The 27,382-nt window shown below is 34.7% G+C and overlaps 1 protein-coding gene across 2 annotated transcripts; it reads right to left on the bottom strand.

Moving 5' to 3' along the window:
- On the bottom strand, positions 1 to 27,382 carry FH (fumarate hydratase). Of its 2 annotated transcripts, XM_058181020.1 has the most exons (11): positions 27,166 to 27,301; positions 19,087 to 19,277; positions 15,631 to 15,765; positions 14,728 to 14,838; positions 13,130 to 13,306; positions 12,115 to 12,297; positions 11,777 to 11,942; positions 10,837 to 11,040; positions 3,449 to 3,576; positions 1,821 to 1,974; positions 1 to 202 (listed from the first exon to the last, which is right to left on the bottom strand). In XM_058181020.1, the coding sequence occupies exons 3-11, from the start codon at positions 15,667 to 15,669 to the stop codon at positions 60 to 62; spliced, it is 1,305 nt and encodes a 434-aa protein (XP_058037003.1). In that variant the 5' UTR covers positions 15,670 to 15,765; positions 19,087 to 19,277; positions 27,166 to 27,301; the 3' UTR covers positions 1 to 59. The 2 variants fall into 2 exon arrangements, with proteins under 2 accessions (XP_058037003.1, XP_058037002.1); XM_058181019.1 differs by lacking the exon at positions 19,087 to 19,277 and having other exon boundaries at positions 27,166 to 27,382.

Genomic DNA, 27,382 nt, shown 5'->3' with positions numbered 1-27,382 from the left:
TATATTTTATTTATATTATTTATTTATTTATTTATTCTGTTTTATCACACACAGTAGCATCACTTAGGACCCAGCATATTTTCTGGCTTTACCCATTGATCAAATTCTTCTGCTGTAAGAAATCCAAGTTTGATAGCAGTTGCTTTTAATGTCATTCCTTCCTTATGTGCAGTTTTGGCAATCTTGGCTGCTTTGTCATACCCTAACAAAAAGGAAAAATATGTAATGTAAGGTTCAGTCTGTATTTTGGACCACTAAGAAACAACTTCATGACATGTCACCGAAGGCAACCAATTAGAAATTGTACTATCAAAAGGGTTCAGTTCACACAAATGTAGAGTACAAATGCAAGTAGCAACCCATAAACTGAACCAGGATAGTGAAAGTTGAAGTTACAAACTGAAAACGAATAATTTAAGTGGGCTAGTTCCAGTGTAAAATAAATGTAATGTTAATAATTTTAGATCAGTCCTAATAGCTTTTCCTGAATCACAGCCTTAAATGGCATATTGGTGGTCACACAGAAGCAGTGGACTTAACAATCATTCATTTAAAGACTTTCACTTTATAATGGCACTGAAAAAAGTGATTTATGACCATTTTACGCACTGTTGTAGCATCCCCATGATCAAAATTTGGACACTTGGCGATTATGATGATTGCAGTGTCATAGGGTCATGTTTCCCTGATGAAAAGATTGAGTTAACTCTTTTTTCCCCATTTATCAAGGGACATTACAACTTCATTAGAAAGAAAATAAATTTGACTGTTATTTGCATTTTCAAAAAACTCCAAGAATATTGCCTATTTCTTCTTAGAATATTTATAAGAGTAGTAGTTTTCAAGATACATTTGCATGCACCTGTGTCCATACATGTATGTCCACGCACTTACACACACACAAAAATCATGATTGTATACAGTACAAGAAATATAATCTGCAGTTGAGCATTATAGTTGGAAGGAAGTGTTGAAAGAAATATCCATCTGGTTCAGTTCCAAGTGGGAAAAAAAGACACTGGAAACATGGAGGCTGATTGGAAAGATGGTTTAATGAAGCAGAACCATCGAGCTCATGGTCTTGGTGCAGCTGAACACATGGAGTAGAGAGTAAGGGTTATTTATACCCTCTCTGGGCTTTGAACTTGAGCTTCCTGTTCCTGTGGCAAGAGTGTGCATTCTATTGGTTGCTGTCAGGGTCATAGCTAATTTTGTAGGTTATGAGTCAAGCTTGATTGAAGCTTGCTGATGCAATGAAGGGGCTTGTTGGCAATTCCTATTGTTGCTGAATGGCTTTGCACTGAAGGATAATCCCATCAACCTGGAGCTAAAGTTTTTTTTGTTTTGTAGATAGATTGGTCCAGTCTTAAAGGGCACAAAATATCTGCTGAGGGCAGGGAGCCAAAGGTCTGAGTTTCTGTCTCCCTTAAGATTTCCATTTCTCTTTTAGGGGAAATATAATATTCTGCCTTTTTAAATATTTCTCAAAATATTTCATTCTTCTAGGAGGGGTGACTTCCCTCAGAAGGAAGCATAGAAATCTATGTAGTTGTTTTTTTCTTGCAAAGGTTTTGGAACAAGATCTGTGAACTCTGATATTATCATTTCTCCTCTCCCCACCCTCCAGCCACTTCAGTAATTATCAGCAACTGCCTGCAAGAATGATACAACTATATAGTTTTCAATACTATTAATTTTATTTTTGATTACACTGGTTTACATTGCTTATCAATACTCTAGGACATGGGTGTGAAACTCGCCATGTCACATTGCTGTCACGTGATGTTTCATAACATTTTCCATATTTATTAGATACTTACCAATGTGGGGATTAAGGGCAGTCACCAACATCAATGACTCATTCATTAATTTATTTATCCTTTCTGTATTCGCTTCTATCCCAATTACACAATTTTCAGTGAAAGAGACACAGGCATCTCCTAAGAGCTGTGCAGAATGTAGCACATTTCTAATCTAAATAAATTAAAAATAATTAATAATTTAATTATTGGTATATTGATTAAAAAGAGCTTTATATTACAACAGAACATCAAAGATAAATATTTATATGATAAAGTAACAGGCCCAAAAGAAGGCATTTGATAGTGTAGACAACACCTTCTTCCCTACTTTTTGATAAACCAACTATACTCAGTTTGTGGTCCTCAGTATAATTACATTTACATGGAATTGTATGCATTGGGTTCCCCAAGGTTCTGTCTTGGACCCAATGCTCTTCAACATCTTCATAAATAACCTAGATAAGCGAATTGAAGGAGCCTTCATCAAATTTGCAGATGACACATATTTCATGAAGCACTTTGAAAAACAGACTCAAAATTCAGAAGGATTTTGGTACACTTGAGCATTGGTCCCTATCCAATGAGATGCAGTTTAGTGGAAAGAAAACCAAGATCCCATATTTAAGCAGGAAGAAAACAGATGTACAGATACAGGATAAAAATATAATAAAAAGTTAAAGCAGGCCTAGGCTGCATCAGCAGAGGGATAGCATCAAACCAAGGTAATGACAGAATTACTATGTGCTATATTGGCAAGGTCACATTTGAAATATACATCCAGTTCTGGTTACCACAATTCAAAAAAAATCCTAGGCTGTAGAAAGAGTATAGGTAAAAGATAAAGGTTCCCCTCACACATACGTGCTAGTCGTTGCCGACTCTAGGGGACAGTGCTCATCTCCGTTTCCAAGCCAAAGAGCCAGCGATGTCCAAAGACGTCTCCATGGTCATGTGGCTGGCATGACTCAGCACCAAAGGTGCACGGAACACTGTTACCTTCCCACCAAGGTGGTCCCTATTTTTTCTATTTTTCTATTTTTAGGTGCTTTTGAAACTGCTAGGCTGGCAGAAGCTGGGACAAGTAACGGGAGGTCACCCCTTAACACGGCAGCACTAGGGATTTGAACCGCTGAGCTGCCGACCTTTCGATCGACAAGCTCAATGTCCTAGCCCCTGAGCCACCGTGACCCCTATAGAAAGAGTATAGAAAAGAGCAATAGAGATGATCTTTGATCTGGAGGCTAAATCCTATGAAGAATGGCTAAAGTAACTAGGTATGTTTAGCTCACAAGAGAAGATTAAGAAGAGACATCAAAGTAGTTGTTCAATAGAACAATTGTCACAGGGAAGAGTTTCTCAATTTATTCTTTAAAGCACCTGAGGGTAGGACAATGGGGCAAAATTTATTAACAACTATCTCACTTAACAACAGAAATTTTGGGCTCAATTGTGATCACAAATCAAAGAGTACTTGTGTGTAGTGTAACACATGAAATCAAATTTAGGACCAAAAATTAAAATGAACTTATGTACAGAAGGTGTTTTCCACCAATGCATCTATCTAGCATTAGATATTACAATTCTTTAATCTCTATAAAATAGTGAAATTATGTCATTCAATTATATTATAATTTTAGCAAACTTACAATCATAGGCTTAAAGACATTCAATTCAAAATGACCGTTGCTGCCTCCTATTGTAACAGCAGTATGATTTCCCATCACCTGTGCTGCTACCATAGTTATGGCCTCACACTGAGTAGGATTTACTTTTCCTGTGAGGGGACAAAGATTGTAATTAATTTATTCAACATTGCAATATTTATTTTGCTGTTTATTCTCAAATGGAACTGACAACCAAATAATGAATCAAATGTTCCTGTAAAGTGTAGTCTTGTAGTTAAGGTGTTGGACTACAACAAAGACAGTTTCAAGCTCATTCTTAGCTGTGGACTCACTGAATGATTTTAGGCTAGTCATTTTCACAACATATGCTGTGGGAATAGAATGAAGGAAACCTCCTTTAAAGCTACCTTAAATTCTTGGATGAAAGTCAGGATATAAATCGAGAGGAGGAGGATGTTACAAAAATATTGGGTTGATGATATGAATCCAAATCTATTATGAATCCAAAAAACAATAATTTCAAATCCCTGCTGAATGCCTTGAGAAAAAACATGGGTACTGGAAATAAAATAGCTGAACCTATTTTGGGATTTTTTTTGATAGTGATTTTATTAAAAATTAAAATTACAATGATAAAAAATTAATACAAACTGGGAAAAAAAATAGTGCAGAAAAGAAAAAGAAAAAAAATTAAGTAAAGAAATATATAAATTTTCCCCTCATCACAAGCACGAACAATTTTAGTAATTTATAACATCCTAAAATATAAGAAATTATCTCTTTTCCCCATATCTTATATTTTAATCTATAAACAATTTTTTAAACCTTGTCATTTCAGCCTGATCAGCAAACATCCACAAGGATTACCAGAAATAACAATATATCTATTTTAACTAACTTTATATTTCTTTAGTTTGCTTTTAATAATCTTGATTAAATGTACTAAAATTTCATTTTGTTTCATTTTTACTTTGTTCCTTCCCACAAAATTCTTCAAAACTTTCACAAATCCATTATAGGAAAATTATCCAGATTTCTCTCTTGGTTTGTTATTTGTATATCCCTTTTAATTATTAAGACATCAGCCACTTTATTCATTATAACATATTTTTCTATAATTCTTGAGCCTGCTAGTTTTAAACCCACTTTTCAGACCAGACTGTTTTATCTGGCAAAACTTGTTCCTCTTCCATAACATCTTTTAACGCAGTCTGTTTATAGAAATAGGCACTCTTAAAATTAACTTTTGGGTCCATTGTTCAAAAATACATTTCAACATGTCAAATGTATTTTGCTCCATTCTGCATTATAAGTCAAATTTAAGTGTTCTTAATCTTTAAATGTAATTATTAGTTCCTACTAGTTCCTTCTAATGTCCAATCTTTATTCAAGTTCCATCCTATATTTTTAAAAACTATTTTCTTTAAATATGGTACTTTTATTAAAAAGTATTTTCCCGCAGGTAAGAATTCATTTCAAAATCACACAACTGAAGGATGGCACAGCTGATGGCAGCCTCGATGAATTGCTCTTTAGTAGTTCTGATGTTTTCTGTTATTCTCTGTGACTCTGCAAATTTCATACTCAAGAAATGAGATTTTGAATATCAGACACTGGACTTTAAATAACAAGCAGATTTCTGGAACTATTCCTCCTTTTCAAAATATGGAGGAAATTCTGACTGAGGGAATGGATTATCTCTTTCAGCACAGCAGTTAGAAAGAAGCAGAAGAGAAAAAAGAAGAGAAGAAGGTGCAGCATTTTACAAAAAGACTCAGAAAAACACGGCGTAAGAAAATATCCTTCCCCTTGCTGTATTTAACTAATCTACACACACTTGTAAGATAGATGAACAGTTCCTTTAAAATAGGAACAAATCAGACTTTTCTAACTCAGCATCCCTCTGCTTCATTGAAACATGGCTGAAGGATTTGATTAATGATAGCTGCTTGCAAATCCCAGGATTTCAGATTCAAAGAACAGATAAAATTGCAGAAACATCCGGTAAAAAGAAGGGAGGGGATATCTGCTTTTATATTAACAACCGATGGTATAAAAATGTCACTAAAGACATTTTATGATGTGAACTTAGAGACACTATTTATTATTTGAATATCCTATTACAGTCCCGGAGAATAAAGAAAGCACTGCAAATCTTAACTGACCAAATCCAGTGGGCTGAAGAGATATCCAGACCTCCTACTCATTGTATTAGGAAACTTTAACCTAAGAGCTGCCCAAGATATACTCAGTATGTCAGCTGTCTCACAAGAAGCAAGAATATCTTAGACCACTGCTACTCTACATGAAAAGATGCCTATTGCTCTCTACCAAATTAGCTGTGGTGGTGCAGTGGTTAGAGTGTAGTACTGTAGGTTTCTTCTGCTGATCAACGGCTGCCAGAAGTTTGACAGATCGAATCTCACCAGGCTCAAGGTTGACTCAGCATTCCATCCTTCCAAGGTTGATAAAATGAGGACCCAGATTGTTGGAGGCAATATGCTGACTCTGCAAACCGCTTAGAGAGAGCTGTAAAGCACTATGAAGCAGTATATAAGTTTAAGTGCTATTGCTACCAAGAGCAGCTGTGGTCACTGTATGATTTTTACCTTGTAGCAATTTATAGACAAAGACTTAAAATCATAAAACCAATAGTTAAACAATGAAGTCTTGGACTGAAGACAAAAAGTTAAAGCTACAGGCTTGCCTTGAATGCACTGACTGGAACATTTTTGAAGCAGCCTCATGCCTTTTTACCCCAAAAGATGTTGCTGTAATAAAGTCAGGCTAGCTCTGTGTTTCCCACGCTCAAAAGATACAGAAAGGTTTCCCTTCATCCCAGCCCTCCCTGTGACCAGTCTGTTTTCCTCCGAGTTCGCCAAAGTGTTTTTAAAACACTGAGATGTTTTGGGTTAATCAACACTCTTTCTCAGGCCTTAGATTCTGGTGCGAAATGGCTTCCAGTTCTCTGGTCTTTATCACCTGTTATTCACCCCTCCCTGTTTCCCATCATATTCACACTAAGCTTTATTGTCCCATCTATCCTCCCTCCCTTCTAGTCTTTGATGGCAGAATGCCTGTCAGACTTCACACTGTGACATCATACATTAGATTTTGTGAGCATCTACAATAATAATAAACCTTGGTTCACAGCTAAACTCAAACATCTACACCGTGCCAAAGAGGAAGCCTACAGGAAAGGAGATAGAATGCTGAACAATCAGGTCAGGAACAAAGGAGATCAGGGCAGCGAAGGGAAGCTTCTCAACAAATGAACCAGCAAGTTTTTCCATGTGTGGAAAAACTTGAAAAGTATCACTGGTTATAGCAGACCTCCCTCCCTTGCTGAAGAGAATGGGCAACTGACAGATGACCTGAATGTGTTCTACTGAGGTTTGAAAGGAGACCACTGTCAATTATCGCTATCCTCTCCATCTCAAGATACACCACCAACAGCCCAGTCTCCTACACCCGACTCCATCCCCTTGGGTCCCCCATCTCTGGTGATCCCAGAAAAAGATGTATGAGGTCTGTTTCTCAACAAAAGTCTGGAAAAGCATCAGAGCCAAATAGGGTAACTTCCTCTTGCTTGAAAGTTTGTGCTGATCAAGTGGCCCCCATCTTCACCCACATCTTTAATAAATCACTGGAGAGGTGTTATGTCTCTTCTTGCTTCACTCTATTATCATCTCGGTGCCCAAAATATCCTCCATCAAGGAATTGAATCATGACAGACCGACTGCTCTGACATCCATAATAATGAAAACCTTGAAAAGGTTAGTGCTAGCCCATCTGAAAGCCATCATGGATCTGCTGCTAGATCCCTTGCAATTTGCCTACTATGTAAATAGATTGGCAGATGATGCTGTCGATCTGGCACTGTACTACATCTTACAACATCTTGAATCACCAAAGAACTATGTAGGAATCCTTTTTGTACACTTCAGCTTGACATTGACCATCATTCTTGAAATCCTTCTCTCTAAACTAACTCAGATAGTTATGCCTGACCACATTTGTAGATGGATTATAAGCTTTCTAATGAATAGGAAGTAGTGAAGCTAGGGAAAATCACATCAAATACCTGTTCAATTACCACAGAAACCCCCCAGGGCTGTGTGCCCTCTCCATTAGTCTTCTCTCTATATACTTATATCTGAATCTCAAGTGTTCCCTCTGCTAAAGTACTGAAATTTGCAGATGATATAACAGTCATTGGTCTTATTCAATATAACGACGAGTCTGCATATAGACAAGAGGTAGATCAACTGGCCTTCTAGAGCAGCTGGAACAATCTGGAGCTTAACACTCTTAAAACTGGGAGAGAGATGATTTCGGAAGAATCTCTCCTATTTATCACCTCTTACAATATTAGGCAATACAGTATCAACAGTAGATATCTTCAAGTTTCTTTATCCATTATCTCCCAGGACTTGAAATGGTCACCTAACATTAGAACTATCATTGAAAAGAACAAGAAAGAATATTCTTCCTGCATCAACTCAGAAAGTTCAGATTGCCTAAGGATCTCTTGATATAGTTCTACGGAGAAATTATTGAGTCTATCATTTTTATCTCAAAACTGTCTGGTTTGGCATAGCAACCAAACAGAATAGCTACAGACTTCAATGGATAGTTAGGATTTCAGAAAAAAACAATTGCAATCAGCCTAGTTTCCATTGAGCATTTGTATACTAGACGGACCAGAAAGAGGGCTGAGAAAATATGTAACAACCCCGCATATCCTGAACATAAACTGTTTCAACTTCTCCCCTCAGGATGTTGCTATATAGGGCATTGCATGCCAAAACAACAGGACACAATGACTATTTGTCCCGTGCCATCACTGTTGAATACCCAATTCCCATAGCACTGTCTCAGGCCTAAAGATATTTACCCATGTAGTAGGCTGTATTGCTATTATACTTCTCATCTTCTAATTTTACCCACCTTCTCATCCTTTTTCTCATCTTTTCTATTATCTTCTCCTATTGGTAACTTATGATTTATCACTTGTTGTTTGTATCTTATGATTAATGATTTTAACTATGATTTATGACCTATCATTTTATTGTTTGAGAATTTATGCACCGGAGACAAATTTGTTATGTGTCCAATCACACTTGGCCAATAAAGATTACTGTATTTATTCATATTTGTTATTCTATTCTGTTCTGATCTATTCTAATTTCTATTTTTATTTCATCTGGACCCTTAATTGTTTGTAACTTACCAAAACCAAAGTTATAATCACCCCTTTGCTACTTATTCTAAAAAAAAAAAAAAAGTCCTTACATTTCTTTCATGAAGGATTGGAAGAAACTTGCCTGGTGATATAAAATTTATTGATCCAAAGATTTCTAATAGCTAAAAAAGTAGTCAACAAGCAATTTCCCCAAGTGATTAGAAAAAGAAATATGCAAACCTATATGTTCTTTTAAAAACACCAATAGAGCTTTAACGATGGCTATTCCATTGTTTTTATCAACTGACTGGAAGACTTGTGGGTGATGCCAAGTATTCTCCTTGTCCAGAGAGCAATTATGAGAAACTGGTCTATTCACTAGCTCTTTATTTTGTTGTACTTGTTGGGTTCCACTTTGCCCTTTCTTCACAGAAGTCCCAGATTGTTTTTTTATATATTTAAAAAACTGATATAATTGCAATATTCTTTTATAAGAATGTGTTGATATTGCTATGATACAGACTATCATCACACAAACATGCCACAAATGAAAGAGAAAGTGCATTAAACAAGAGTGTTGAATTTATTTGGAATCTAACATTTAAATAGGATAGCTTACACTAAGATAGTTTTTTATATTTTATATATGCAATTTCATCTCTCTTAAAATTTTTCTTTAAAATCTCAGGTTCAAGAAACAAGAATGTTTGGTATCGTAAAATGAGCACCTGCTGCAATAAACCACGATTATGGCCTTGAGATTGAACTTACTAATGCCATTATAAATGCAGCAACTGAAGTAAGACATGCATGTGTGATAATTTGAAATATTCTATTTAATATCGATTGATAATGGCCTTCGTCATAAAATGAAGCATTTGAAAAATAATTTCTCCCAGAACAATAAACCCACCAGAGATTGCTATCTTAGTCTCCTCGTGATGAGGAACTGTATGGAGCAAGTGTGAGTGATCTCTCCTTGTCCAGAGAGGAATTACAAAGAGCTAGTCTATCTGCTGGCTTCTTATTCGGCCGAGATCATTGATTCTTTTAACTGAGCCATCTTTAGTTCACCATTTCTTCCCTGGAAGTCCATAATAGTAACTTAAATTAGCTACAAAGAAGTAATAGAATGGTAATTTTATTCAGTAAGTAAAGTTTAGTGGTTAAATTTGAAAATAATCACCTCTGAGCAATACATGGTACAAAAAATTATTCAATGAAGTACTCTCTCCAAAAGATCTAAATATATTTTGATTTATAATGCAGAACTTATAGTAACTTTTAGGGACCTTTTAAATTAAAAAAAAAAGCATTTTAAAAGTTAAGAAAAATATACTCTTGAAAGAGGACTTGGTTCACATTAACACAATTTCCTTCAATGACTCAGTGATGTTTGGCACATTTACAACAGCTGAATACTTCAGTAGACTTAGAACATCTTTTTGAACACACAGTTTATTTTCTAACTGTAGAATAAATATGTCAAATATGCTCTTCAGTTGTTTATATTTAGCTTGCTCCTTCCGTTGTTTACTGGTTTTTCCTATGCTGTCAAGTGTCAACTTGCAAAGCATCCCTGGCCTATGGCAACTCAAGAGCAGGCTCAAGAGCAACTCAAGATGCTTAAGCATTTTACTTAAAGAAGCAAAGCAAGCAAAGCACTTTTTCTCACTTCGTTCACATCTGAATTAAAACATTGTTAATGAAAATAAAGTATAGAACTAAGGTAGTAATAATTTGAGGATATACCATCTGGTCTCCAACACTTCACAAAAGATCCACGTTATCTATGGTAGTTACTATGTTTTCTTTGAATAATCTGATGTCATTTTATAATAATTCGTGTCTACTATTGCAATTCTATAAATTTAAACTTATATCTTTTGGAATTATTAAATCTAATTAATATTATTCCTTATTCTTAACCATTAGCACAAGATTAACTCAAAAATAAATATGAACAGGAGTTTACTGAATAGGGGGGAAATTGTTATAAATAATAAATTTTTAAATTTTAACCATTGAAATAAATTTATTAATAAATTTGTGGTCTATGTAATACATTTTATTCCACTTCAATCTATTCCTGTTTACTATGTATTGAAAAAATATGACTGACAACATATATAAAAGAATATGCCAGGTTGTAATTAATAAATGCATTACACTGTCAGTCTTTTACTATCACCCAAAGTTAACAATCAAATCTTGGCAAGGTTACCTGGCATAATACTACTTCCAGGTTCATTTTCAGGCAAGATAAGTTCTCCTAAACCACATCGTGGACCAGATCCAAGAAAACGAATATCATTAGCTATCTTCATTAGGCTACAAGCCACAGTATTCATTGCACCACTCAGTTCAACCAAGGCATCATGAGCTGCAAGGGCTTCAAATTTGTTTGAAGCTGTAACAAAGGGCAAATCTAAAGAAAATAATGAAGTAAGATATTATTAGCATTCTATTTATTCCTATGCACAGTTCAAACACTATATGATCAATACATGTAGTCTATTTTATTTTGGTCTGAGTGGATGTTCTTAAATAAAATTTGACAACCACCATTTTTAAAGGTTCCCAGACTAACATCGCATGGAAAAAATAAAGTTGGGAAAATAGATTGCCAGACTATTAGCACGGCATTTACTAGGTGTCTCCTAGTAGGAGCACTAGCATTTAAAAATAGAAATTATATATTTTTCCATGAGTTCTCATTTTAACAAAATGAATGAAGACAGCTTGAAGAAGACTCTTACCTATGGAGATTAGGAAAATAATTTCCATTTCTTCTAGAAGAAATATAAGGCTACTAGTATTACTGAGAGACTGTTTATTGACAATCAGCTGAATTGGAGGAGTTTGAAAATTCCTTAAATAACAAAGCTAAAACTTGACAGGAAGCCAGGATGTTACTAGCCCTGAGCAGATCTAGCTAATCTTCTTGGGTGAGAATGGACTATGACACATTTCTAGCAATTCAGCTGCTATAAACATTGATAATACATGTTACTTCTACAATATGCCAATTTACAAAGTTTAGTGAATGAAAACAAAAAGATATTAGACAGCAGGTTCATTTTCTTCTTATTTTCCATTTCCCCCCATTTTTATTCTAGCAAGTTAAAGGTTACATCAAGATTACTTTTAATGCCTTTTCTTACTTGTAAGTGCAGCTATTTTAGATGCAACCTTCTCAGCAAAACCAATTCTTGTATTCAGTCCTGTGCCAACTGCAGTGCCACCAGCTGCCAGTTCATAAACTCTTGGCATGACTGATTTGATTCTTGTGATACTATATTTAACTTGTTGCACATAAGCACTGAATTCCTTGAGAAAAATAAAAAGAAATATTGCAAATTTCATAGCATATTTTTCATGTGACAAGTTTAAATTACCTACCCATTATTTTATAATTAGCAAATACATATTGTACGCAAAGAATTTCCTAACAAGAAATTAGTATTTTTTTCATTGTATAAAACTGTAAAATGATTTGTACCTGGCCAAGGGTAAGAGGAACTGCATCCTGTGTGTGAGTACGTCCAATTTTAATAATTGTAGAAAATTCCTTTGACTTGGCATCAAGGGCATCTTGGAGCTTCTTTAGCCCTGGTAACAGCACTTCATGAACTTCCAATGCTGCGGCAATATGCATCGCAGTGGGAAATGTATCATTTGAGCTCTTTTAACATTCAAAAAACAGCAAATTATTATCTGGACGCTTCTTTCATGAGCTTCAGCTAAATTAAGAAATAGGGTTCAAAAAAGACTAAGCATTTGAGGGTGGTTGAGAGACACGGTGACAGGATAATGATGCAATAATAAAGTTATTCTACAAAACTATGTTACTGATTTTAATATTATTGATCATCTGTTCCTAGGTTCAATTAAAAATGGGGTCCTTAATAACACATGTCCTTAATAACACATGTTCAACATCTAGTTGAAAAAAATTAGGAAAACCTTCCACTTTTCCAGGTACTGTCATGTATGTCATTCAAAATACTAATAGTAACTCAACCAAGCTTACACACAATATGCAGCATTCCAGACAGCTACTAAAAGTTATACATCCCAAAGGTGCTTTTCAAGAGGCAACAGGATCTCCTTGTTTTTCTTTGTAGACATTTCACTTCTCATCCAAGAAGTTTCTTGGATAAAAAGCAAAACATATTCAAAGAAAATCCAGTTGCCTCTTGAAAAAGCATCTTTGGGGCAACCATGACTTGGATGACTGAGAATCTCCATAGACATAAAAGTTATATATTTTGTACCAGGAAGTTAGTTCTCAGTCAATGAAATCCCACAGTTAATTGTTTTTATGCAACAATAAACATACTTTATTGAAGAAATGCAGCAAGCCATACAATGAAGTTTACACATGCATGCACATGTTGAGACACACTGAATATTTTATGCCCAGCTAAGCAACATCTATCTAATAAATATTGTGATCGACTTACAGATATTTGCTAATGCAGAAAAAGGAAAAATAAAAGGAAGAATATATTGACCTGGCTTTTATTAACATGATCATTGGGATGCACTGGGTCCTTGCTTCCCAGTTTACCACCTAGCATCTCAATAGCTCTGTTGCTGATGACTTCATTAACATTCATGTTAGTCTGAGTTCCAGATCCCGTCTGCCACACCACCAAAGGAAAGTGATCATTTAATTTACCTTCAGATACCTATAAAACATACACTTTATTATTTGTGTTCCTATATAATATGCATCAAGGAAAAACATATAGTTTTATGTTTGAAATAGCAAACAGATAGATGTCAACAAGAAACAGACCCAACCATAAACAAATAAGTTCAATGTAATAAAAACAAACATATCCTAGGGGAAAAAACACAGAATAATAGGAGGCCTGGAATTTAAAATTTACATACAGTCCTTGAGTTACAATAGCAATTGGGGCCATAATCACCATTGCTAAGTGATACGGTCATAAAGCGCAACATCATGTGACCACATTGCTTAGCAACAGCAATCCCAGCAGCCATTGTAACCATAGGTTATGGGAGTCATTAAGCAGGAAGAAGGGGGAGTTCCAGCAAAGCAACGAAGTGTGCATGTGTACCATGCAGCACAAGGAAGCATGGGTGGGTTGATAGGAGCCATGGGAGAACTCACAGCAGCCTCAGGTGGGTTGGCAACAAGAGGGCAGCTGGAGGCTGTGAAAGGGTTGCTGCAGGTAGGTATGAATACAGAATGCAAGCAGGTAGAAGTGCTGCAGAATATGAGATCCCTGGGAACTGGAACTCCATAGTGGACTCCTTGGAAGAAAAAGCAGTGGAAGTGACTTACTGGGACAACTTGTAACCTTCTCAGCTGGCTTATCCATTGACTTTGCTTGTGGGAAGCCAGCAGGAAAGTTTCCAAATGGTGCATTTACATCATAATTGCAAGCCAGGCAGTTAAATAGTAATCATGTATGAGGGCCACAACTTTGACTAATCAAAACTACATCTTTTCAGTTCCCCCATAACTTTGAACAATTGCTGAATGAATGGTTGTAAACTAAGGACTAAATGTATAAGGAACAGGCATTAGGTATCCTGCATACATTTAGCCTGCAAGAAAGAAATTGACAAGGCACAGGAAGCTCTAGTTTAAAAGAAGTAATTTAAATTGGACAGTATGAAGAATTTGGAACTCTCTGCCCTCAGAGGTGAGGTGGATCTCCACTGTCCCAGCCTTCAGAAAATGTTGAAGACCTAGCTCTGAAAATTTACTTGGAACTCACAGAGAAACATTAGGATTGGTTACCACTTTGAAGGCCCTCCCACACAAAGTTTACCAACCCAACTAAACTTTTAAAAATGCAATCAAATATTTCAGAAGAGTAGATCCTCAATTAGTCTATCAAATCACCACAAAGAATTTGCTAAGAAAACACATTACTGGCTTTTTCAGCTTTAATCTTTTACTCTGTTTATTATCTTTAGCATATTTGAACAGTTTAAGAGACTTAGATACTTTAAAACCTAACTAAATGGAAATTACTGTTCAAATACCTCACTTTATGCAAAAAAATCATCATCTATATACCAAAATTAAATGCAATATTTCAGGATGTCATACATACATGTTATATCTTACCTCAGTTGCTGCATTTATAATGGCATTAGCAATCTTAGCTTCAAGGCCATAATCCTGGTTTACTTCAGCAGCTGCTCGTTTTAAGATACCAAAAGCTCTTATTACTTGAACCTAAAATTTTCAAGAAAAATGTAAAATTTCACATATAAAATAATGCATACAAAACATAGAAAACTATCCTAATGGAGGCTATCTTACTTAGATGCTATCTTCTATATAAATCCAACACTCTTGTTTTGCTAAAAGTACTTTCTATTTTATTTACAAAATGGTTTATATGATGACACTATCTAATAGCTAGGTCAACATAAATTATCAATGAATATTGCTATTATATGAGAATTTTTTCATACAAATCAAAATAATTAGCGACTTTCTGGCAGAAAGGGCAAACTGATGAGTAGTCAACAACAATGGTGGAATAAAGAACTAGTGAGTAACTCAGCTCTTCATAATTCCTTTCTGTATAAGAAGAATATTTCAGATCACTCACAAATGATCCAGACAGTGAAAATAATAGTATAGTGATCTTGCTGAAATCACTATTGAGGTCTTTAAAAGAACACTAAGTTTGCATATTTCCTTTTCTAATCACTTTTGGAAATTGCTTGTTAACTACTTTTCAGCTATTAGGAATAAAAATCAATTGTGGAGCATTCTAAAATACAAAGATAACAAATATATCTTAGAAGCTAGCATTGCTCTGTGTATGTATTAACTAATTCATATTTAAGGATTAGGAACGGCAACAGCACACTGGCCTACTTTCTCACTTACTTGCTTGTTTATAAGAAGCAGACATAATTAGAAAACCTATTTTTTTAATCCTTAACTCTGAGTAAACATATATCTATACTAGCTCTAATTTTATTCAGAGAATAAATTCAGGTTTGAATAACTTACTGGCATCCGTTCCGTTGCACCACCAATCTTAAAATTCATTGTAGATCTCACAGTCTGTGCACCATAATACTTGTCATTTGGAACATTGAGTTCACCAAAAGTATCATATTCAATTCTAAACGATGATTGACTAGCCTAAAAAGAAAAAATTAATGAAGAAGCCTGTAAATTAAAAAAAGAACACTAAAGATACCAATAAATACTCGTTTTTAAACTGGCATGTATAAAAATGTGTCCCCCAATTAAAAGAATTCAAATACTGTGAATCAATAAGAAGAAACAGAATGAAAAAAAAAGTTGGCATCAAGCACATCCAAATGAAAGAAGTCAACCACTTTCTACAATATGGTATTGACATATCATGTAGAAATAGATCTTTTTAATCAGTTTGGCTTTTTGTATCTCTGGAAGGAAAGGTATGAGAAATGTGAAACTTTGTGCGTAATAACTTAGCAACACAAGGTTTTCTAATATAAAATATTATTCTCCTGCTTACCAATAGTTTACAAATTTAGTGTAAAGTTGACTTTTTTGTAAAAATGCCAAAAATAGGGTATTTTCAGCCTGCTTTTACAAAAAAAGACCTTCTGGAAAATCTGTTAAATCATTCTCATTAGAAAGAGCATGTTTCAAACCCCCTAAAAAAGTAGGGTTGATTTTTCATTGCTGACATATAAATCCCTAAAAATTGGGACAAAGTTGAGGATGTTGCTATGGCAACGTCACATGCATTCTATTATTGTTTTGTCTTGTTTGTTTTCCAAGCCTAAAGTGGTATCCCATATGGTTCCCAAGCCAAAATCCGTACTGTTCGTATGAACTGCCAAATTCCAATGATCGCTTATTTATTATTGAATTTACACGCCATTCTTTAGTGTCATTTCTGGTAATGGATACTGTTGACCTGATGATGTAACTAAAGGCGCTGGAAGCACACAAATAAGATGTGGTTCTTATTTCCACGGTGTTACCAACTCACCATTTTTTGTCATAAATGCAGGCAACATAACAAACAGGAACTATGTCAGCCAATTTCTTCCTTTGGAACATATATATATATATGTATGTATGTATGTATGTGTAAGTGCAAGTGCAAGTGCAAGTGTAAGTGTAAGTGTATGTGTATGTGTATGTGTATGTATATGTATATGTATATGTATATGTATATGTATATGTATATATATAATTCCATGAATATTTCTGTCACAAAAGTTGAACAGATCTGTCGGTGTCAGTATTTGGTTGGTTGATGGTTGCTGGAGGCTGGCTCGAGAAGCCAAAAGTTTAGTTGACTCCATCGCATGGTGATTTGCCAACAAATCTGTTCAACTTTTGCAACAGAAACATTCATGGAATTAAATATATATATGTTCCGAAGGAAGAAATCTCTTTTTTAAAAAACAATTTTTTATACACATAAAAAAAAATCATTTTGAACAGGATATCAGTCAGGTACATCCTTAAACATATTTCAAATTTCACCCCCACTGTATTGTATCAATATATTTTCTTCTCCCTCTTAGGGACATATCTAATAAAAGAATTCTGTTCCATCCCACCATTCTGAAATCCATATTTAAATCAAGTCTAGTCCCCATATTTTAAAGCCTTTTTACCCTACCCAGCTATGTTCCAAATATATCAATACATCATTAGTAATTATTTTATTAGCTTCTTAAATTTCACAGAACTGAAATTATTCTATGTTGCTTTTAAATCAGAGGTTAGACCATCTAAAAACCCTTTCTTAAAGCTGTCCTACAATCGCATAGACGTTTCCATCTTTCTTAGGAATAGTCCTGAAATCACAAAGACTATTTCCTCTTATCATCTTACTCTACCTCTAAATAACTTATGTTAAGGAATTTCCATATAAGCAATTCTCAATAAGAAACATAAATATTAAAAGGGGAAGGTATCATTTCTCCAAATAATTGCCCTCATTATATTCAACTATTCCCTTGGAAGTTTTATCACAAATCATTTCAAATTCCATTGCATATTCTTAAAAGGAAAAAAAAGAGAAAAATAAAACATAAAACATAAAACCTTATTTCTACAATATAAATTACTTAACACTCATTTCCCTCTTTCCCCATTTTTCCCTATAATCCTTTCCTCCCTTCCCCAAGAAATCATTAATAGTTATTCTATAATTGTCATTTATATTTTACTAATGACGAAGTTCTCTGCTTAATTCTTTAATATATTTAAATCTGAGGTCAGCCCTCCAAGGTCGTTTCTTAAAGCTGTCTTTCGATCACACCAACATATCTATCTTCTGGGGAATAGCCCTGAAATCACAAAGACTATTCGATTCTTGCATTTCTTCCTCCGCCTCTGAATATGAGGTCAGCCCTCCAAAGTCCTTTCTTTAAACCATCGTGTGATCACACCAATATATCCATTTTCTTGGGAATAGTCTTGAGATCACGAAAACTATTCGATTCTTGCACTTCTTCCTCTGCCTCTGGATGTCACTCTTTAGTTACAATTCACAAATAACAAAGTAGCATTTTGTTTCTGTCCTGTTTAAATAACAATTTAGTTTCTTTTATTCTTGAAGATTTTAAATAATAAAAAACAGCTTTCTTGTCCACAATCTTTTCTTAATATGTCATAAAATCACACAAGTATATCAATCTTTCTTAGGATAGTTTTAAACTCACAAAGACAATTTTCTTCTTCCCTTTCTTCCTCTGCCTTTGAATATCCTTTCATTTAGTTTTTGGGAAGGAAAATAAGAAAAAAGAATACCCCCAATCAGCCGTTCCCAGAGGTGAATTTTAGCAACAGGTTCCTTGGTTGTGAACTCTTTTGCCTTGCTTCTTTTTCTGCCTCTGAAACTCTGTTTCAGAAAAAAACATGTTTCTGCCTCTGAAAGCCTCTGAAGCTCTGAAACAGAGCTGAGAAAAGCATCTGAAACAGAGCTTCAGAAAAAAAACCTCTGAAGCTCTGTTTAGGGCTTCTTTTCTGAAGCTCTGTTTGGGGCTTTTTTTCTAAACTCCGTGAAGCTCCGTTTGGGTTTTTTTTTCTGAAGCTCCCTTTCTGATACTTTTCTCGGCCTCTGAAACCTCCATTTGAGAAGCTGGAGAGGGCTACATTCGGAGTATAAGACACACTCAGATTTTCACCCTCTATTTTGGGGAAAAGGAGTGCATCTTGTACTCCGAAAAATATGGTAAATCATGCAGTCACTGTGAATCTGGCTTCCCCCATTGAGTTTGCTTAATAGCAGTTGGCTAGGAAGGTCATAAATGGTGACCCTAGAATGCTGCAGTTGTCAAAAATACCTGTCCCTTGCCAAGCACCCAAATTTTGATCATGTAACTTATGGGAATGCTGTCAGGATTATAAATACAAGAACTGTTAGTTGTACCACATTATTTTTCAGTGCAGTTGTAATTTTGAATGGTCCTTGAACAAATGGTGGTAAGTTGAGGACTCTCATGGTACCTCGATATTTCGACTGCTTCAAACTCGTTGAATTTGGTAGTTGACATATTTTGATGAGGGAATGTTGTCCTGGTACTCATCATTTGTTTGGTAGTCAACATGCTATGATAGGAAAAGGGTGACGGCTGCGGAGAGTGGACAAGAAGTCGGCCATGCTGGAAAGTCGGAAAAGAGACATATAGAAGTCCTACCTGAAACAAAGGGTCATGTGGTAAGTCATGTGATTTGTTGGTACTCATCATTTTTTAGTATTCATCATGCTTCCTGGAACCAATTAAAGACGAGTACCAAGGTACCACTGTAATTGCATCTGAAGTTAACCTTAAAGAAAATTCTAGAAACCTGATAAGAGCAACTTTAAAATAATTCAAGGTTACAAAATAGTGTACAAAACTTTCCAAACGCATATGCTTTCTTGATAACTTATTTCCAAATCACAGGTCAGAGTTTAAGCATTTTTTCTCAATTAGTTATACATTTACTTTTAGATAATCAACTGGCCACCATACAGGATTGCACCATATCATTAAAGTAGAACAGAAGATTAAGAATAAACACAGTTGCTTTTTCAATTGTTTTGTAAAACAACTAATTATAAATTACTTTGTTTTGCTATTACATTGTGTTATAATTATATAATGATGTAATTAAACACATATAAATCAAGTATATTATTTGTGTCAGATAATATATTGCAATACACAAGCATATTACAAAACCAAGCATGATTTTGTTTTGCTCAGTTATTTTAGGGGTAAAAGTAATAGAATATAGGAAGTAATTTAGCCAAAATAAATATTACCTAGTTTTAAGACACTCCTTTCTTTGTTGCTTTGTTATTAAAAACAGCATTAAAAACTATATCTTCATCTGTGACTTGCATGTTAGCAAGGATGGAGATTAAAGTGCATGTTTGTTTGGGATGATTATGACATACAGACTTTGAATATCCAATTCTGCATGAAAAAAGGGCAGATTCATTTGCCTTCCTTTTTTTTTGTCTCTTTATAACAAACATTACATCATTATTTGATCAGTGTGTCATCTGGGTACAAATTTTTTGTGTCATCATATTTAAACGCTTACCACCATTTATATACATACATACATACATATACATACATACATACATACATACATACATACATACATACATATATATATATATATATTCGTAGGTTTTCATGGGTATAGGTATGTAGGTCTTGACATATTCGGGTCTTTTCCCATGTAAGGTTGAGAGTATCTTGGCAATGTTTCGACGAGGTCACACTCATCATCTTCAGGCTGGTGCTTTTGGCTTCGTGCTTAAGATGAAGATGACGAATGAGACTTTGTCAAAACGCCGCCAAGACACTTCCAATTTTACGCGAGAAACCCATAACCAAAGACCTACATACAAACACCAAACCTCAGAAAACATATATATATATATATATATATATATATACATACATACATACATACATACATATATATATATATACATATATATATATATATACACACACACACACACACACACACATATATATATATATATATATATATATTCGTAGGTTTTCACGGGTAAAGTATGTAGGTTTTGGCATATTTGGGTCTTTTCCCGTGTAAGGTTGAAAGTATCTAGGCGACGTTTCGATGAGGTTTCACTCGTCCTCTTCAGGCTGGAGTTTTTGGCTTCGTGCTTAAGATGAAGATGACGAGTGAGACCTCATCAAACGCCGCCAGATACTTTTAACTGCATACGGAAAAGTCCCGAATATGCCAAAACCTATATATATATATATATATATATATATATATATATATGTATGTATGTATGTATGTATGTATGTATATGTATATGTATATATACTTTTACATTTCAATTTAACGTATCTCCTAATAAAACATTTTCCCTCCAGATTTATTTAGTTTTATACCAATTTTTGTCCATATTCATTTTCAGTCCAATAATAAAATTGCCCTCATATGTTATAATAGATTCATTTGCCTTCTTAAAAGCTAATTTGACAAGAGTCTATGACTGTAATTAGAAATTATCAGATTCTAATTACTGCACTTCTTATTGCTTCATAGAAGAAAACCAAACCAATTTCTATCTAGAGGACCAACTAGAGAATACACACAAAAGATAAAAAACATATTCGAAGGAATAAAATTAACGAGGGAAGAAAAAAATAATAAGTTACCCTTCCTGTATATTCCCACCAACAGAGGCAATGAGGCAAATTAGAAATACACATCTATTGTAAAACTACTCACACTAAGTGCTCACACTAAGTAACAATCCAACTTCCCACAAGAGAAGCTATTTAAGAACATTATTTAGATGAGCACAAACAAGCTCTACAAGAGTGGATAAAACCAAGAAAATCCTCCTTGAATGCATATGGGTTAATATAAACTTGTGTGACACATTTCCCTTTCTCTTACTCCACTAGGCCACCAAGCCGCAAAGGTTGGAGACTGCTGATCTAGTCTACTGAAAAGAAGGATCTAGTCTACTGAAAAGAAGGACTAGGGGTGACATGATAAGTCTTCCAATATCTTAGGGGTTGCCACAAAAAAGACAGCATCAACTTATTCTTCAAAGCACCTGAAAGCAAGACAAGAAGCAATGGATGAAATATAATCAAGAAAAAAAAAGAACCTAGAACTAAGAAGAAATTTCCTGGCAATGACAACAATTAACCAGTAGAATAGCTTGTCCATTGAAGTTGTGGGTATTCCATCACAAGAGGTTTTTAAGAAGAGATTGGACAGCTGTTTGTCTGAAATGGTATATGGTCTCCTGCTTTGGGGGCATTGGACTGAAGAACCTCTGGGGTCCCTTTCAACTCAATTATTTTATTTTGTTATTCTTTTTCTATGATCATGTGTATCCATCTCATCAAGCCCAAAGAAAGTTCAGATTGGTATAGTATCACCTGCCATGGTCAGGGGTTGGACTAGAAGACATCCAAGATCCATTCCATTCCAATCCTATTATTATATGTTCTAATAAAGATTACATGTTTTACAAGTTTTTCAGCCTTTTATTTTATGGTGTGTATATTTCTCTGAATTAATACTGAATGGAGAATCTACTGTTATGCATTACAGTGCCATATTTATTTATTTATTTATTTATTTATTATTTACATTTTTATACCGCCCTTCTCCGAAGACTCAGGGCGGTGTACAGCAAGATAAAACAGAAATACCAATATAACATATACGTTATATATATATATCTATTCCAAGAAAACAGGGTACATTTCAGGGGCATACCTTACAATTACAGGAGAACCGGAAAAAGACGATCAGTAAAAGCATCAGAAAAAGGACTGATTTGAAAGCACAGAACTGGAAGCGAAAAGTTTTATGCAAGTTTTTAGAAAAATGGCAATTTTCTGAATAATTAATAAAAGCTTTTTGGGAACACAGCAAGTGAAAGAGAACTCCTGTTCTTCCCCCTACCGCCAATTAATGATTCCATTTCTGTTAGAATCTGACTCTGTAGAACTTAAGTCCGTATTTCACTTCGGAGCAATAAATGTAGAACTGCCCATGATTTGGAAAAGTAAAATACTTTTACAACCAAAAATACTGCAGCTTCCTAATTGATATTTCTCTTCAATTTGTTGAAAACCATTGATAAATACTCAGAATAATTTTTGAGTCAGTTATATATTCATTACACTAGTTTGCTAATCAGTATGTTATGGGGTAATCTGTTAAAAGTTTTGTCAAAATATACCTACATCTTAGAAATCAATATATTTCTGACCTGTTCTAAAATCCTTCCAAGCTTAGTATTTGCAGTTTCCCTTCTCCCTCTTTTTTCAGAACAAGAACAACTGCTCTCTTGTAAGTTATTTGGTATTTCACTAACTCGCCAAGGGTCAAAGTTTCTCTCAGCAAAAACTAAAATTGGCACAAACAGCCAATATACCAATGAGCAGTACCTATATAAATATCTTAAATAAATAAGGATGCAGGTCTCTTATAGCTAAATTTATTGCAAACTGCTCAAAATAATTATGATAGAATTTCAATAATTTCTATATATCAAATATAAGCTATTATACAGTACAGAAATCAAATCCTCTCATTCATGCAATACAGTGGAGTTACTTTTTTAGAAACAGCATTATTGTCTCATAGGTAGTAGACTAGCCTGGTTTCAACCTACCCACTTCTTTTATCTTAGCAAAACTAACACCAAGAGTTCTTGAAGATTTAATTTCCCTTAAAATGTCAGCTTTACACAAACATAATGCCCTTGTTCCTGTGACTTCCATTTTATTCAAAGAGCTCTCTACTGGTTAATAGCTCTCTCTCTTTGGAAGATAAAGCTATCAAGAAAACAAATCAAGAATTTCTATATATCAAATATAAGCTATTATACAGTACAGAAATCATATCCTCTCATTCATGCAATACAGTGGAGTTACTTTTTTAGAAACAGCATTATTGTCTCATAGGTAGTAGACTAGCCTGGTTTCAACCTACCCACTTCTTTTATCTTAGCAAAACTAAAATTGGTACAAACAGCCAATATACCAATGAGCAGTACCTATATAAATATATATATACATACATACATACATACATACATATATATATATATATATATATATACACATATACACATATATACACACACACACACACACACACACACACACACACACACATATATATATATATATATTTTCGTAGGTTTTCACGGGTAAAGTATGTAGGTTTTGGCATATTTGGGTCTTTTCCCGTGTAAGGTTGAAAGTATCTAGGCGACGTTTCGATGAGGTTTCACTCGTCCTCTTCAGGCTGGAGTTTTTGGCTTCGTGCTTAAGATGAAGATGACGAGTGAGACCTCATCGAAACGTCGCCTAGATACTTTTAACCGTACACGGGAAAAGTCCCGAATATGCCAAAACCTATATATATATATATATATATATATATATATATATGTATGTATGTATGTATGTATATGTATATGTATATATACTTTTACATTTCAATTTAACGTATCTCCTAATAAAACATTTTCCCTCCAGATTTATTTAGTTTTATACCAATTTTTGTCCATATTCATTTTCAGTCCAATAATAAAATTGCCCTCATATGTTATAGTAGATTCATTTGCCTTCTTAAAAGCTAATTTGACAAGAGTCTATGACTGTAATTAGAAATTATCAGATTCTAATTACTGCACTTCTTATTGCTTCATAGAAGAAAACCAAACCAATTTCTATCTAGAGGACCAACTAGAGAATACACACAAAAGATAAAAAACATATTCGAAGGAATAAAATTAACGAGGGAAGAAAAAAATAATAAGTTACCCTTCCTGTATATTCCCACCAACAGAGGCAATGAGGGCAAATTAGAAATACACATCTATTGTAAAACTACTCACACTAAGTGCTCACACTAAGTAACAATCCAACTTCCCACAAGAGAAGCTATTTAAGAACATTATTTAGATGAGCACAAACAAGCTCTACAAGAGTGGATAAAACCAAGAAAATCCTCCTTGAATGCATATGGGTTAATATAAACTTGTGTGACACATTTCCCTTTCTCTTACTCCACTAGGCCACCAAGCCGCAAAGGTTGGAGACTGCTGATCTAATCTACTGAAAAGAAGGATCTAGTCTACTGAAAAGAAGGACTAGGGGTGACATGATAAGTCTTCCAATATCTTAGGGGTTGCCACAAAAAAGACAGCATCAACTTATTCTTCAAAGCACCTGAAAGCAAGACAAGAAGCAATGGATGAAATATAATCAAGAAAAAAAAAGAACCTAGAACTAAGAAGAAATTTCCTGGCAGTGAGAACAATTAACCAGTAGAATAGCTTGTCCATTGAAGTTGTGGGTATTCCATCACAAGAGGTTTTTAAGAAGAGATTGGACAGCTGTTTGTCTGAAATGGTATATGGTCTCCTGCTTTGGGGGCATTGGACTGAAGAACCTCTGGAGTCCCTTTCAACTCAATTATTTTATTTTGTTATTCTTTTTCTATGATCATGTGTATCCATCCCATCAAGCCCAAAGAAAGTTCAGATTGGTATAGTATCACCTGCCACGGTCAGGGGTTGGACTAGAAGACATCCAAGGTCCATTCCATTCCAATCCTATTATTATATGTTCTAATAAAGATTACATGTTTTACAAGTTTTTCAGCCTTTTATTTTATGGTGTGTATATTTCTCTGAATTAATACTGAATGGAGAATCTACTGTTATGCATTACAGTGCCATATTTATTTATTTATTTATTTATTATTTACATTTTTATACCGCCCTTCTCCGAAGACTCAGGGCAGTGTACAGCAAGATAAAACAGAAATACCAATATAACATATACGTTATATATATATCTATTCCAAGAAAACAGGGTACATTTCAGGGGCATACCTTACAATTACAGGAGAACCGGAAAAAGACGATCAGTAAAAGCATCAGAAAAAGGACTGATTTGAAAGCACAGAACTGGAAGCGAAAAGTTTTATGCAAGTTTTTAGAAAAATGGCAATTTTCTGAATATTTAATAAAAGCTTTTTGGGAACACAGCAAGTGAAAGAGAACTCCTGTTCTTCCCCCTACCGCCAATTAATGATTCCATTTCTGTTAGAATCTGACTCTGTAGAACTTAAATCCGTATTTCACTTTGGAGCAATAAATGTAGAACTGCCCATGATTTGGAAAAGTAAAATACTTCTACAACCAAAAATACTGCAGCTTCCTAATTGATATTTCTCTTCAATTTGTTGAAAACCATTGATAAATACTCAGAATAATTTTTGAGTCAGTTATATATTCATTACACTAGTTTGCTAATCAGTATGTTATGGGGTAATCTGTTAAAAGTTTTGTCAAAATATGCCTACATCTTAGAAATCAATATATTTCTGACCTGTTCTAAAATCCTTCCAAGCTTAGTATTTGCAGTTTCCCTTCTCCCTCTTTTTTCAGAACAAGAACAACTGCTCTCTTGCAAGTTATTTGGTATTTCACTAACTCGCCAAGGGTCAAAGTTTCTCTCAGCAAAAACTAAAATTGGTACAAACAGCCAATATACCAATGAGCAGTACCTATATAAATATCTTAAATAAATAAGGATGCAGGTCTCTTATAGCTAAATTTATTGCAAACTACTCAAAATAATTATGATAGAATTTCAAGAATTTCTATATATCAAATAGAAGCTATTATACAGTACAGAAATCAAATCCTCTCATTCATGCAATACAGTGGAGTTACTTTTTTAGAAACAGCATTATTGTCTCATAGGTAGTAGACTAGCCTGGTTTCAACCTACCCGCTTCTTTTATCTTGGCAAAACTAACACCAAGAGTTCTTGAAGATTTAATTTCCCTTAAAATGTCAGCTTTACACAAACATAATGCCCTTGTTCCTGTGACTTCCATTTTATTCAAAGAGCTCTCTACTGGTTAATAGCTCTCTCTCTTTGGAAGATAAAGCTATCAAGAAAACAAATCAAGAATTTCCTGGAAGACTTTGGCAGAATTTATCTCCAAACAGATGTGAATGAAGTGTATTAAAAAATATCCCCACTACCCAGTCATTAGTTTGAGATGAGAGGCCATCTAAACGGCATGTATAAATAAGCCATACCACTTTGAAAGGTCTGAAGTTTGATTCTGAAAGACATCATATACATTTTCTTTGATTAGATGAGCAATAGCATAGTCACAAGGATTTTTTTGTTAGCATTAGTGTATTGATAAGAATGGCATGAACTTTATAAGTCCATGATTTTTATTTTGCATCGAATGCAAAATAAAATAATTTGTACATTCGTATTTTAGAAACCACTTCAACAATAAGGGCTTTCCACCATGTGTACTTGGGAGGCGTTCAACTTGATGGCGTCATTTCCCCATCCTTCTCCGCAGTATTGAATCTCGTCAAGGAGGAGTCCAAGTCACCTTCTATTCCCGCTGTCTTCCCTCTTTTCCTCCCCTAATATTAGCAGCCGGGACACCCAGAGACTGTCCAAGGTCACCTTCCAGCATTTATTCCGTCCCCTTCCCCGACGCAAGGAATTACGCGCTCACCATTCCTCGTTGCTGGGGCTGATTGTAGCAAAACCTCTGCAGACGAACACTTCGGAACTGAGACTTGACAGCGAGGGCCACACAATAAAAACGGCGGAAAGGAGGCAGCGAGTGATACATGGCGTCGGAAGGTGGAGAGCTGAAAGGAGGAGCCAGGAAACGGCGTAGAGGCAGCCAATGGAAGTACCAAAAAAAATGAGGAAAGACCCGGACTTGA

Source organism: Ahaetulla prasina, chromosome 4, assembly GCF_028640845.1.
Source record: "Ahaetulla prasina isolate Xishuangbanna chromosome 4, ASM2864084v1, whole genome shotgun sequence".
Lineage (NCBI taxonomy): Eukaryota > Metazoa > Chordata > Lepidosauria > Squamata > Colubridae > Ahaetulla > Ahaetulla prasina.
The sequence above is the reverse complement of the archived record's forward strand: the minus strand, read 5'-3'. Positions and strand labels throughout refer to the sequence as shown.